Source organism: Oncorhynchus masou, chromosome 13 (assembly GCF_036934945.1).
Source record: "Oncorhynchus masou masou isolate Uvic2021 chromosome 13, UVic_Omas_1.1, whole genome shotgun sequence".
NCBI classification, from domain to species: Eukaryota; Metazoa; Chordata; class Actinopteri; order Salmoniformes; family Salmonidae; genus Oncorhynchus; species Oncorhynchus masou.
In genome coordinates this window covers 97,046,439-97,059,761 of record NC_088224.1, presented here as the reverse complement: position 1 = coordinate 97,059,761, position 13,323 = coordinate 97,046,439, and the positions used below count along the sequence as shown (strand labels likewise).

The window sequence follows — 13,323 nt, the reverse complement described above, 5'->3', positions numbered from 1 at the left end:
GAAAGCTGTTCCCATGGAGATCTTACTGTAAACATACAGGAAAGCTGTTCCCATGGAGATCTTACTGTAAACATACAGGAAAGCTGTTCCCATGGAGATCTTACTGTAAACATACAGGAAAGCTGTTCCCATGGAGATCTTACTGTAAACATACAGGAAAGCTGTTCCCATGGAGATCTTACTCTAAACATACAGGAAAGTTATAGAAGGTTGCATGTAATAGCTGTGAAATTATTTTTTTAATATAATGTAATATATATATATAATAAATGATTCATGATGATCACTCCTCTCTCTCTCTCAGGGGAATAGGTGTGGTTTAAAAGGGGATGCAACCACAACAAATAGATTGGAAGAACAACAGCCTTATGGGCTAGTTTTCCCAACCGAGATCGTGGAGCCCTAGACATTAAAAATCACCTCCAATAGTGTTGTTTTTAGGCTGGGATTAGGTTTAACCTGAGTCCGGAAAACCAGCTGTATATCTTTTGCCCACCTCTCATGACCAGACTATGCAGTCTGTTAATAAACAACTTCTAATTTCATTAGCAAGGACACAACTTTGACATATAACTGAATTACTTGATGGGGCGAGTCATGCTCCCATTGCAGTACCTTAAACTCCTTCTCGATGTTAGCCAGGACAGCCAGCTCGTTGCTCAGCTCCAGGGCAGCCATCACAGGGTCTTTGCTAGAGAGAGACATGTAGGCCGGGCTGGCCAGCCCTTTATAGGCGTTGATACGGGACCGAGAGTGGCTGAACGAGTCATGCTTCTGGTGGTAGCTGCAGGTGCCACACTTACAGAGGTAGTCGTGTGGTCGCTCGATACTGGCGTCCTTCCTCAGGAGGATGTGTACTATCTCGTACTCATGGCAGTGAGAGGCCAGGATGATGGGGGTGATGTCATGAGAAAACCGTGTACCATCCTCGTCATAGGAGAAGAAGTCGTCTAGTGTCTCTGCTCGTCCAGGACTGTTGACGAGCCTCCGTGTGTCTGCGAAGGCCCTGTGACTCAATATGGCCTCCACTATCCTAATGTATCCTTTACTGATTGCCAACAGTAGAGCATCCCCTATCCTGGCCAGATTATCCTTCTTCAGTAACAGCTCCGTAACCTCGAGATGCTCGTTGGCCACCGCCAGCTGTAATGCATTCTGGCCCATGTAGTCCACACAGTTGACGTTGAGTTCAGGAAGTTCCTCCAGCATCTTGCGGACCCCGGGGATGTTGCCGTACTCCGCCGCGTCCAGGAAGCTCTCCTCGGTCAGGGATAGGCTGGCTGAGCGGGCGCTGAACATGTAGGCCGGCCCCCGCATGCCCAGTCTCCGTGTCTTGGACAGGGTCTGTCGTAGCATGGTGTGACGGTCCTCATTGATCCATCTGAACATCCAAAACATACAGAGACAGTTAGAGACTGGTTAATGGTAGCCTGGACTCTCAGGTCAGTGAGAGTTAGAGACGCTAGTTTATTGGTAGCCTGGAATCTCAGGTCAGAGAGAGTTTGAGAGGCTGGTTTATGGTAGCCTGGAATCTCAGGTCAGAGAGAGTTAGAGAGGCTGGTTTATGGTAGCTTGAAATCTCAGGTCAGAGAGCGTTTGAGAGGCTGGTTTATAGTAGCCTGGACTCAGATATTTTTATTTAACAAGGCAAGTAAGTTAAAAACAAAATTCTTATTTACAATGACGGCCTAACTAACTGTATGTTCATACTGCAGCCTTCTAACTAACTATGTTCATACTGCAGCCTTCTAACTAACTATGTTCATACTGCAGCCTTCTAACAGTAACTATGTTCATACTGCAGCCTTCTAACAGTAACTATGGTCATACTGCAGCCTTCTAACTAACTATGTTCATACTGCAGCCTTCTAACAGTAACTATGTTCATACTGCAGCCTTCTAACTAACTATGTTCATACTGCAGCCTTCTAACAGTAACTATGTTCATACTGCAGCCTTCTAACAGTAACTATGGTCATACTGCAGCCTTCTAACAGTAGCCATGTTCATACTGCAGCCATCTAACAGTAACTATGTTCATACTGCAGCCTTCTAACTAACTATGTTCACACTGCAGCCTTCTAATTATGTTCATACTGCAGCCTTCTAACTGTAACTATGTTCATACTGCAGCCTTCTAACAGTAACTATGTTCATACTGCAGCCTTCTAACAGTAACTATGTTCATACTGCAGCCTTCTAACAGTAACTATGTTCATACTGCAGCCTTCTAACAGTAACTATGTTCACACTGCAGCCTTCTAATTATGTTCATACTGCAGCCTTCTAACTAACTATGTTCACACTGCAGCCTTCTAATTATGTTCATACTGCAGCCTTCTAACTGTAACTATGTTCATACTGCAGCCTTCTAACAGTAACTATGTTCATACTGCAGCCTTCTAACAGTAACTATGTTCATACTGCAGCCTTCTAACAGTAACTATGTTCATACTGCAGCCTTCTAACAGTAACTATGTTCACACTGCAGCCTTCTAATTATGTTCATACTGCAGCCTTCTAACTGTAACTATGTTCATACTGCAGCCTTCTAACTGTAACTATGTTCATACTGCAGCCTTCTAACAGTAACTATGTTCATACTGCAGCCTTCTAACAGTAACTATGTTCATACTGCAGCCTTCTAACAGTAACTATGTTCATACTGCAGCCTTCTAACAGTAACTATGTTCATACTGCAGCCTTCTAATAGTAACTATGTTCATACTGCAGCCTTCTAACAGTAACTATGTTCATACTGCAGCATTCAAACTAACTATGTTCATATTGCAGCCTTCTAACAGTAACTATGTTCATACTGCAGCCTTCTAACAGTAACTATGTTCATACTGCAGCCTTCTAACAGTAACTATGTTCATATTGCAGCCTTCTAACAGTAACTATGTTCATACTGCAGCCTTCCAACAGTAACGATGTTCATACTGCAGCCTTCTAACAGTAACTATGTTCATACTGCAGCCTTTTAACTAACTATGTTCATACTGCAGCCTTCTAACAGTAACTATGTTCATACTGCAGCCTTTTAACTAACTGTATGTTCATACTGCAGCCTTCTAACAGTAACTATGTTCATACTGCAGCCTTCTAACAGTAACTATGTTCATACTGCAGCCTTCCAACAGTAACTATGGTCATACTGCAGCCTTCTAACTGTAACTATGTTCATACTGCAGCCTTCTAACTAACTATGTTCATACTGCAGCCTTCTAACAGTAACTATGGTCATACTGCAGCCTTCTAACTGTAACTATGTTCATACTGCAGCCTTCTAACTAACTATGTTCATACTGCAGCCTTCTAACAGTAACTATGTTCATATTGAAGCCTTCTAACAGTAACTATGTTCATACTGCAGCCTTCTAACAGTAACTATGTTCATACTGCAGCCTTCTAACAGTAACTATGTTCATACTGCAGCCTTCTAACTAACTATGTTCATACTGCAGCCTTCTAACAGTAACTATGTTCATACTGCAGCCATCTAACAGTAACTATGTTCATACTGCAGCCTTCTAACAGTAACTATGTTCATACTGCAGCCTTCTAACAGTAACTATGTTCATACTGCAGCCTTCTAACTAACTATGTTCATACTGCAGCCTTCTAACAGTAACTATGTTCATACTGCAGCCTTCTAACTAACTATGTTCATACTGCAGCCTTCTAACTAACTATGTTCATACTGCAGCCTTCTAACAGTAACTATGTTCATACTGCAGCCATCTAACAGTAACTATGTTCATACTGCAGCCTTCTAACAGTAACTATGTTCATACTGCAGCCTTCTAACAGTAATTATGTTCATACTGCAGCCATCTAACAGTAACTATGTTCATACTGCAGCCTTCTAACTAACTATGTTCATACTGCAGCCTTCTAACAGTAACTATGTTCATACTGCAGCCATCTAACAGTAACTATGTTCATACTGCAGCCTTCTAACAGTAACTATGTTCATACTGCAGCCTTCTAACAGTAATTATGTTCATACTGCAGCCATCTAACAGTAACTATGTTCATACTGCAGCCATCAAACAGTAGCCATGTTCATACTGCCGCCATCTAACAGTAACTATGTTCATACTGCAGCCTTCTAACAGTAACTATGTTCACACTGCAGCCTTCTAACTATGTTCATACTGCAGCCTTCTAACTGTAACTATGTTCATACTGCAGCCTTCTAACAGTAACTATGTTCATACTGCATCCATCTAAATACACTGGCACAGAGAGACAGGAAACACAGGGATAAATACACTGACCCAGGATACTGGAAAGCTGTGGTCAAATACAAGTATTTACTGTAAGGAACTCCAAGATGAGTATATCAATCATCAACCCCCATTATATAGGGTACGTACGTCACAATGAGCATATCAATCATCAACCCCCATTAAATAGGGTACGTACGTCACAATGAGTATATCAATCATCAACCCATATTATATAGGGTACGTACGTCACAATGAGCATATCAATCATCAACCCCCATTAAATAGGGTACGTACGTCACAATGAGTATATCAATCATCAACCCATATTATATAGGGTACGTACGTCACAATGAGCATATCAATCATCAACCCCCATTATATAGGGTACGTACGTCACAATGAGCATATCAATCATCAACCCCCATTATATAGGGTACGTACATCACAACAAAAGCAGTAGGAACATACGTTGAATTATTTACTGCACTTTGGGAAGGTTAAAGACAGACCAACTAGACGTACCATCTCTCTGAGATAATTGCATTTAGAAATGACATAATTATGTTTGAGGTCGCGAGGTAAGACTAGTGCTTCCGTATGGAGGAAGACAGCTGGACGGATGGTGGTTAGGCCAGGATGGATGGTTCTACCTCCCACTCAGAATACATTGGAGTACAACACCCAGGACTTCACTGGTCTGATCCAGTCTGTTTGTGCAACTGCTCTATTTGTTCATTGTCATGCGGAACAGGTTGGAGAGCTCCGTTCGAGAACTGTAATATCCCATGTTTGTTTTTTTAATCTGGGTCTTATCTCATTTCTACCAGTAGGAAATGCATACAAAGCTCTCCCTCACTCTCCATTTGACAAATCTGACCATAACTCTATCCTCCTGATTCCTGCTCACAAGCAAACCCTCAAACAGGAAGTACCAACAACACGCTCAATACAGAAGTGGTCCAACGAAGCGGTTGCTAAGCCACAGGACTGTTTCACTAGCACAGACTGGAATATGTTCCAGGATTCATCCAATGGCATTGTAGAGTATACCACCTCAGTCAACGGCTTCATCAATAAGTGCATCACCGACGTTGACTCCACAGTGACAGTACGTACATATCCCAACCAGAAACCATGGATTACAGGAAACATCCGCACCGAGCTAAAGGGTAGAGCTGCCGCTTTCGAGGAGTGGGACACTAATCCAGACACTTAAAAGAAATCTCACTACGACCAACAACAAGCCATCAAACAGTCAGAATGTCAATACAGGACGAAGATTGACAAGCAACAGTGAACCATGCATGAGAGCACCAGTTGTTCTGGACAACTGTGTGATCTCGCTCTCTGTAGCAGATGGGAGTAAGACATTTAAACAGCTTAAAATTCACAAGGCCGCAGGGCGAAACGGATTACCAGGACACGTGTTCAGAAGGTGCGCTGACAGAGTCTCCCTGACAGAGTCTGTTACAAACAGATGCCCAAGAATTCCAAGGTAACTTGTATAAATGACTATCGCCCCATAGCACTCACATCTGTAGCCATTAAATACTTTGACTGTCTGGTCATGGCTCACATCAGCACCATCATCCCAGACACTCTGGACACCCACTCCAGTTCTCATACCGCACCAACAGATCCACAGATGAAGCCATCCTATTGCTCTCCACAATGCCCTCTCCCACCTGGACAAGAGGAACATTATGTGAGAATGCTGTTCATTTGACAACAGCTCAGCGTTCAACACCATAGTGCCCACGAAGCTCATCACTAAGCTAAGGACCCTGGTACTGAACACCTCCCTCTGCAACTGGATCCTTGACTTCCTGATGGGCCACAGTAGGTGGTAAGGGTAGATAACAACACATCTACATCTGCCACGCTGATCCTCAACACAGGAGCCCCTCAGGGGTGTGTTCTTAGTCCCCTCCTGTACTTTCTGTGACCGTACATGACTCCAACAGCATTATTAAGTTTGCTGACGACACAACAGTGTCGAGGGAGGGAGGAGAGGGAGGAGATCAGTGACCTGGGAGTGTGGTGTGAGGACAACAATCTCTCCCTTCAGATCAGCAACACAAAAAGAGCTGATTATGGACTTCGGGAAACAGAGGGCCGAATACACCCTCATCCACACCGACAGGGCTGTAAGGGAGTGGGTCTTCAGCTCCAAGTTCCTCCACATCACTAAGGAATTATCATGTTTCCAACACACCAACACAGTCGTGAATGCATGACAACACCTCTTCCGCCTCAGGAGGCTGAAAAGATTTGGCATGGGTCCTCATACCCTCAAAGTTCTACAGCTGAACCATTAAGAGCATTCTTGACTGGCTGCATCACCGCCGGGTATGGCCACTGCTTGGCATCCGACCGCAAGAGGCTACAGAGGGTAGTGCGAACAACGCAGTACATCACTTGGGCCGAGCTTCCTGCCATCCAGGACCTCTATACCAGGAGGTGTCAGAGGAAGGCCCTAAACATTGTCAGACTCCAGCCACCCAAGACTGTTCTCTCTGCTACCACACAGAAAGCGGTACCGATGCAACAAGTCTGGAACCAACAGGACCCTGAAGACCTTCTATCCCCGAAGCCATAAGACTGATAAGTAGTTAGTCCAGGTTAACTACCTGCATTAACCTTTTATGCACTAAGTCTTGACTCATCACGTTGCTGCTACAGTTTTTATTATCTGGCCTGCTGTCTAGTCACTTTATCCACACCTATATGCACATATCTACCTCAACGACCTCGTACCCATCGACTCGGTACTGGTACCTACTGGGCCCCATCGACTCAGTACTGGTACCCATCGACCTGGTACTGGTACCCATCGACACGGTACTGGTACCCATCGACCCGGTACTGGTACCCATCGACACGGTACTGGTACCCATCGACTCAGTACTGGTACCCATCGACCTGGTACTGGTACCTATCGATCTGGTACTGTTACCCATCGACCTGGTACTGGTACCCATCGACCCGGTACTGGTACCTACTGGTACCCATCGACTCGGTACTGGTACCTACTGGTACCCATCGACCCGGTACTGGTACCCATCGACCCGGTACTGGTACCCATCGACCCGGTACTGGGCCCCATCGACTCAGTACTGGTACCTACTGGTACCCATCGACTCGGTACTGGTACCTACTGGTACCCATTGACCCGGTACTGGTACCCATCGACCTGGTACTGGTACCTATCGACCTGGTACTGGTACCTACTGATACCCATCGACCCGGTACTGGTACCTACTGATACCCATTGACTCAGTACTGGTACCTCCTGATACCTATCGACTCGGTACTGGTACCTATCGACTCGGTACTGGTACCTATCGACTCGGTACTGGTACCTATCGACTCGGTACTGGTACCTATCGACCCGGTACTGGTACCCATCGACCCGGTACTGGTACCTACTGGTACCTATCGACCCGGTACTGGTACCCATCGACCCGGTACTGGTACCTACTGGTACCCATCGACTCAGTACTGGTACCCATCGACCTGGTACTGGTACCTATCGACCTGGTACTGGTACCCATCGACTTGGTACTGGTACCTACTGGTACCCATCGACTTGGTACTGGTACCTACTGGTACCCATCGACTCGGTACTGGTACCTACTGGTACCCATCGACTCGGTACTGGTACCTGCTGGTACCCATCGACTTGGTACTGGTACCTACTGGTACCCATCGACTCGGTACTGGGCCCCATCGACTCAGTACTGGTACCCATCGACCTGGTACTGGTACCTATCGACCTGGTACTGGGCCCCATTGACTCAGTACTGGTACCCATCGACTCGGTACTGGTACCTATCGACCTGGTACTGGGCCCCATTTACTCAGTACTGGTACCTATCGACCTGGTACTGGTACCTATCGACCTGGTACTGGTACCCATCGACTCGGTACTGGTACCTACTGGTACCCATCGACTTGGTACTGGTACCTACTGGTACCCATCGACTCAGTACTGGTACCTACTGGTACCCATCGACTCGGTACTGGTACCTACTGGGCCCCATCGACTCAGTACTGGTACCCATCGACCTGGTACTGGTACCTATCGACCTGGTACTGGTACCCATCGACTCGGTACTGGTACCCATCGACCCGGTACTGGTACCTACTGGTACCTACTGGTACCCATCGACTCGGTACTGGTACCTACTGGTACCCATCGACTTGGTACTGGTACCTACTGGTACCCATCGACTCGGTACTGGTACCTACTGGTACCCATCGACTCGGTACTGGTACCTACTGGTACCCATCGACTCGGTACTGGTACCTACTGGTACCCATCGACTCGGTACTGGTACCCATCGACCCGGTACTGTGCCCCATCGACTCAGTACTGGTACCCATCGACTCAGTACTGGTACCCATCGACTCAGTACTGGTACCTATCGACTCGATACTGGTACCCATCGACTTGATACTGGTACCCATCGACTCGGTACTGGTACCCATCGACTCGGGATGGGTACCCTGTGTATATTAGCATTGTGAACGTATTCCTTATGTTGTTACTGTGGTAATTTCTCTATGTTTCTCTGTGCATTGTTGGGAAGAGCCCATAAGTAAGCATTTCACTGTTCGTCTACACCTGCTGTTTACGAAGCATTCGACAAATACAACTTGTCGATGATGTAATTTTTAAAAGTTGGCTGTTCAGCGGTATTGGGGAATGGGATGTGTGGGCAACAACAATACCACACTGCTAACAACATACAGGACCAGGCTAAAATACAAGGGTGATATCTGATACTGTAACTGAATATATAGATCTCACACACACACACACACACACACACACACACACACACACACACACACACACACACACACACACACACACACACACACACACACACACACACACACACACACGGGAAGTCACAATGACAGACACAGTCTAGTGGTTGAGAGAGGGGACCCTATTCCCTACATTGCGCACTAAGTTTGACCAGAGCCCTATGAACCCTATTTCCTAAATAGCACACTGCCAAAGCCCTGTGGATTCTGTTCAAAAGTAGTGCACTATATAGAAAGGAAGCTGTAATTTGGGACGTAACCAGAGTCTGGTGGCGGAGCAGAGAGGGGGCTCTAATTGGGCAGGTCAGATACCAGACCAGACATGATTTTAAAAAGCCAGGGAGAAGAGAGAGACTACCAATATCAGAATGATCAAAGTGCAGCGGATGGTGGAAGAACCCATCTCAATTTAAAGCAGCTCACTGATATAGCCTGGCCCTGTACTGTCTAGTCCCTGTATCACTGATATAGCCTGGCCCTGTACTGTCTAGTCCCTGTATCACATATATAGCCTGGCCCTGTACTGTCTAGTCCCTGTATCACATATATAGCCTGGCCCTGTACTGTCTAGTCCCTGTATCACATATATAGCCTGGCCCTGTACTGTCAAGTCCCTGTATTACATATATAGCCTGGCCCTGTACTGTCTAGTCCCTGTATTACATATATAGCCTGGCCCTGTACTGTCTAGTCCCTGTATCACATATATAGCCTGGCCCTGTACTGTCAAGTCCCTGTATTACATATATAGCCTGGCCCTGTACTGTCTAGTCCCTGTATCACTGATATAGCCTGGCCCTGTACTGTCTAGTCCCTGTATCACATATATAGCCTGGCCCTGTACTGTCTAGTCCCTGTATCACATATATAGCCTGGCCCTGTACTGTCAAGTCCCTGTATTACATATATAGCCTGGCCCTGTACTGTCTAGTCCCTGTATCACTGATATAGCCTGGCCCTGTACTGTCTAGTCCTTCTATCACTGATATAGCCTGGCCCTGTACAGTCTAGTCCCTGTATCACTGATATAGCCTGGCCCTGTACTGTCTAGTCCCTGTATCACATATACAGTCTGGCCCTGTACTGTCTAGTCCCTGTATCACTGATATAGCATGGCCCTGTACTGTCTAGTCCCTGTATCACTGATATAGCCTGGCCCTGTACTCTCTAGTCCCTGTATCACATATATAGTCTGGCCCTGTACTGTCTAGTCCCTGTATCACATATACAGTCTGGCCCTGTACTGTCTAGTCCCTGTATCACTGATATAGCCTGGCCCTGTACTGTCTAGTCCCTGTATCACATATACAGTCTGGCCCTGTACTGTCTAGTCCCTGTATCACTGATATAGCCTGGCCCTGTACTGTCTAGTCCCTGTATCACATATATAGCCTGGCCCTGTACTGTCTAGTCCCTGTATCACATATACAGTCTGGCCCTGTACTGTCTAGTCCCTGTATCACTGATATAGCCTGGCCCTGTACTGTCTAGTCCCTGTATCACTGATATAGCCTGGCCCTGTACTGTCTAGTCCCTGTATCACATATACAGTCTGGCCCTGTACTGTCTAGTCCCTGTATCACTGATATAGCCTGGCCCTGTACTGTCTAGTCCCTGTATCACTGATATAGCATGGCCCTGTACTGTCTAGTCCCTGTATCACTGATATAGCCTGGCCCTGTACTCTCTAGTCCCTGTATCACATATATAGTCTGGCCCTGTACTGTCTAGTCCCTGTATCACATATACAGTCTGGCCCTGTACTGTCTAGTCCCTGTATCACATATATAGCCTGGCCCTGTACTGTCTAGTCCCTGTATCACATATACAGTCTGGCCCTGTACTGTCTAGTCCCTGTATCACTGATATAGCCTGGCCCTGTACTGTCTAGTCCCTGTATCACATATATAGCCTGGCCCTGTACTGTCTAGTCCCTGTATCACATATACAGTCTGGCCCTGTACTGTCTAGTCCCTGTATCACTGATATAGCCTGGCCCTGTACTGTCTAGTCCCTGTATCACTGATATAGCCTGGGCCTGTACTCTCTAGTCCCTGTATCACATATATAGCCTGGCCCTGTACTGTCTAGTCCCTGTATCACGGATATAGCCTGGCCCTGTACTGTCTAGTCCCTGTATCACGGATATAGCCTGGCCCTGTACTGTCTAGTCCCTTTATCACTGATATAGCCTGGCCCTGTACTGTCTAGTCCCTGTATCACATATATAGTCTGGCCCTGTACTGTCTAGTCCCTGTATCACATATACAGTCTGGCCCTGTACTGTCTAGTCCCTGTATTACATATATAGCCTGGCCCTGTACAGTCTAGTCCCTGTATCACTGATATAGTCTGGCCCTGTACTGTCTAGTCCCTATATCACATATATAGCCTGGCCCTGTACGGTCTAGTCCCTGTATCACTGATATAGCCTGGCCCTGTACTGTCTAGTCCCTATATCACATATATAGCCTGGCCCTGTACTGTCTAGTCCTTCTATCACTGATATAGCCTGGCCCTGTATGCTCCCAGACCCTAGCCTGCTCCCTGATCTGAGCCTGCTCCCTGATCTGAGTCTGCTCCCAGCCCCTAGCCTGCTCCCAGACCCTAGCCTGCTCCCTGATCTGAGTCTGCTCCCAGACCCTAGCCTGCTCCCAGACCCTAGCCTGCTCCCTGATCTGAGCCTGCTCCCTGATCTGAGCCTGCTCCCTGATCTGAGCCTGCTCCCTGATCTGAGCCTGCTCCCAGACCCTAGCCTGCTCCCTGATCTGAGCCTGCTCCCAGACCCTAGCCTGCTCCCAGACCCTAGCCTGCTCCCTGATCTGAGTCTGCTCCCAGACCCTAGCCTGCTCCCAGACCCTAGCCTGCTCCCTGATCTGAGCCTGCTCCCTGATCTTAGCCTGCACCCTGATCTTAGCCTGCTCCCTGATCTGAGCCTGCTCCCTGATCTGAGCCTGCTCCCAGACCCTAGCCTGCTCCCAGACCCTAGCCTGGTCCCTGATCTGAGTCTGCTCCCAGACCCTAGCCTGCTCCCTGATCTGAGCCTGCTCCCAGCCCCTAGCCTGCTCCCAGACCCTAGCCTGCTCCCAGCCCCTAGCCTGCTCCCTGATCTGAGCCTGCTCCCTGATCTGAGCCTGCTCCCAGACTCTAGCCTGCTCCCTGATCTGAGCCTGCTCCCTGATCTGAGCCTGCTCCCTGATCTGAGCCTGCTCCCTGATCTGAGCCTGCTCCCAGACCCTAGCCTGCTCCCTGATCTTAGCCTGCTCCCTGATCTGAGCCTGCTCCCAGACCCTAGCCTGCTCCCAGACCCTAGCCTGCTCCCTGATCTGAGCCTGCTCCCAGACCCTAGCCTGCTCCCAGCCCCTATCCTGCTCCCAGACCCTATCCTGCTCCCAGACCCTAGCCTGCTCCCTGATCTGAGCCTGCTCCCTGATCTGAGCCTGCTCCCAGACTCTAGCCTGCTCCCTGATCTGAGCCTGCTCCCTGATCTGTTTGTTCTCTTGCTAACTCAATTGCTCCTTGTCAAGCCAACATGTTTTCCATTTGGAATGACAGTATAAGCCAAGGAATTGGCATGATAATACAAACACTCTGGCTGTAAGTGTAGCCCAACTATATTTGGTCATATGCACACCCGGCCTGTCTAAAGTGGAAGAAAAGGTTTGGTTTGGAAGGTGCCTTCAGAAAGTTCTCATACCCCCTTGATTTATTCCACACTTTATTGTGTTACAGCCTGAATTCAACATGGATTCAATTGTTGCATTTTCCTCTCTTCCATTTCCACACTATACTCCGTAATGACCAAGTAAAAACATGTTTTTAGAAAAGTATTGAGAATTAAATACATAAATATCTCATTTACATAAATATTCACACTCTTGAGTTAACACACGTTAGAATCACCTTTGGCAATGATTACATCTGTGAGTCTTTTTGGGTAGGTCTCTAAAAGATTTGCACACGTGGAATATACAATATTTTTCAAATTCTTTAAAAAAATATTTAAACTCTGTTATATGTTGGTTGTTGATCATTGCAAGACAGACATTTTCAATTCTTGCCATAGATTTTCAAGCTGATTTAAAACAAAACTGTTACTAGGGTAACCAAGTGTGCTCTCCACGAGGATGGCTGTGTAGAGGAGGAGCTTCATCGAACTCGACACTAAAATTGATTTTGGCAACAATATTTACCCATTTTGGGGCATAGTGATACGCATACAAGTGAAAGACAGATTTTTGTTACAACCAAA

The 13,323-nt window shown here is 46.9% G+C and overlaps 1 protein-coding gene across 1 annotated transcript in view; it reads right to left on the bottom strand.

The window, feature by feature from the left end:
* Nucleotides 1-13,323, bottom strand: part of LOC135553495 (short transient receptor potential channel 6-like) — a 72,736-nt gene that overhangs the window by 50,704 nt on the left and 8,709 nt on the right. Inside the window, exons 2-4 of the mRNA XM_064985595.1 lie at nucleotides 11,606-12,574; nucleotides 5,862-5,920; nucleotides 616-1,381 (exon numbers count right to left, since the gene is read on the bottom strand). Coding sequence (XP_064841667.1) covers nucleotides 616-1,381; nucleotides 5,862-5,920; nucleotides 11,606-12,574 — 1,794 coding nt within the window. The remainder of the gene's footprint in view (nucleotides 1-615; nucleotides 1,382-5,861; nucleotides 5,921-11,605; nucleotides 12,575-13,323) is intronic.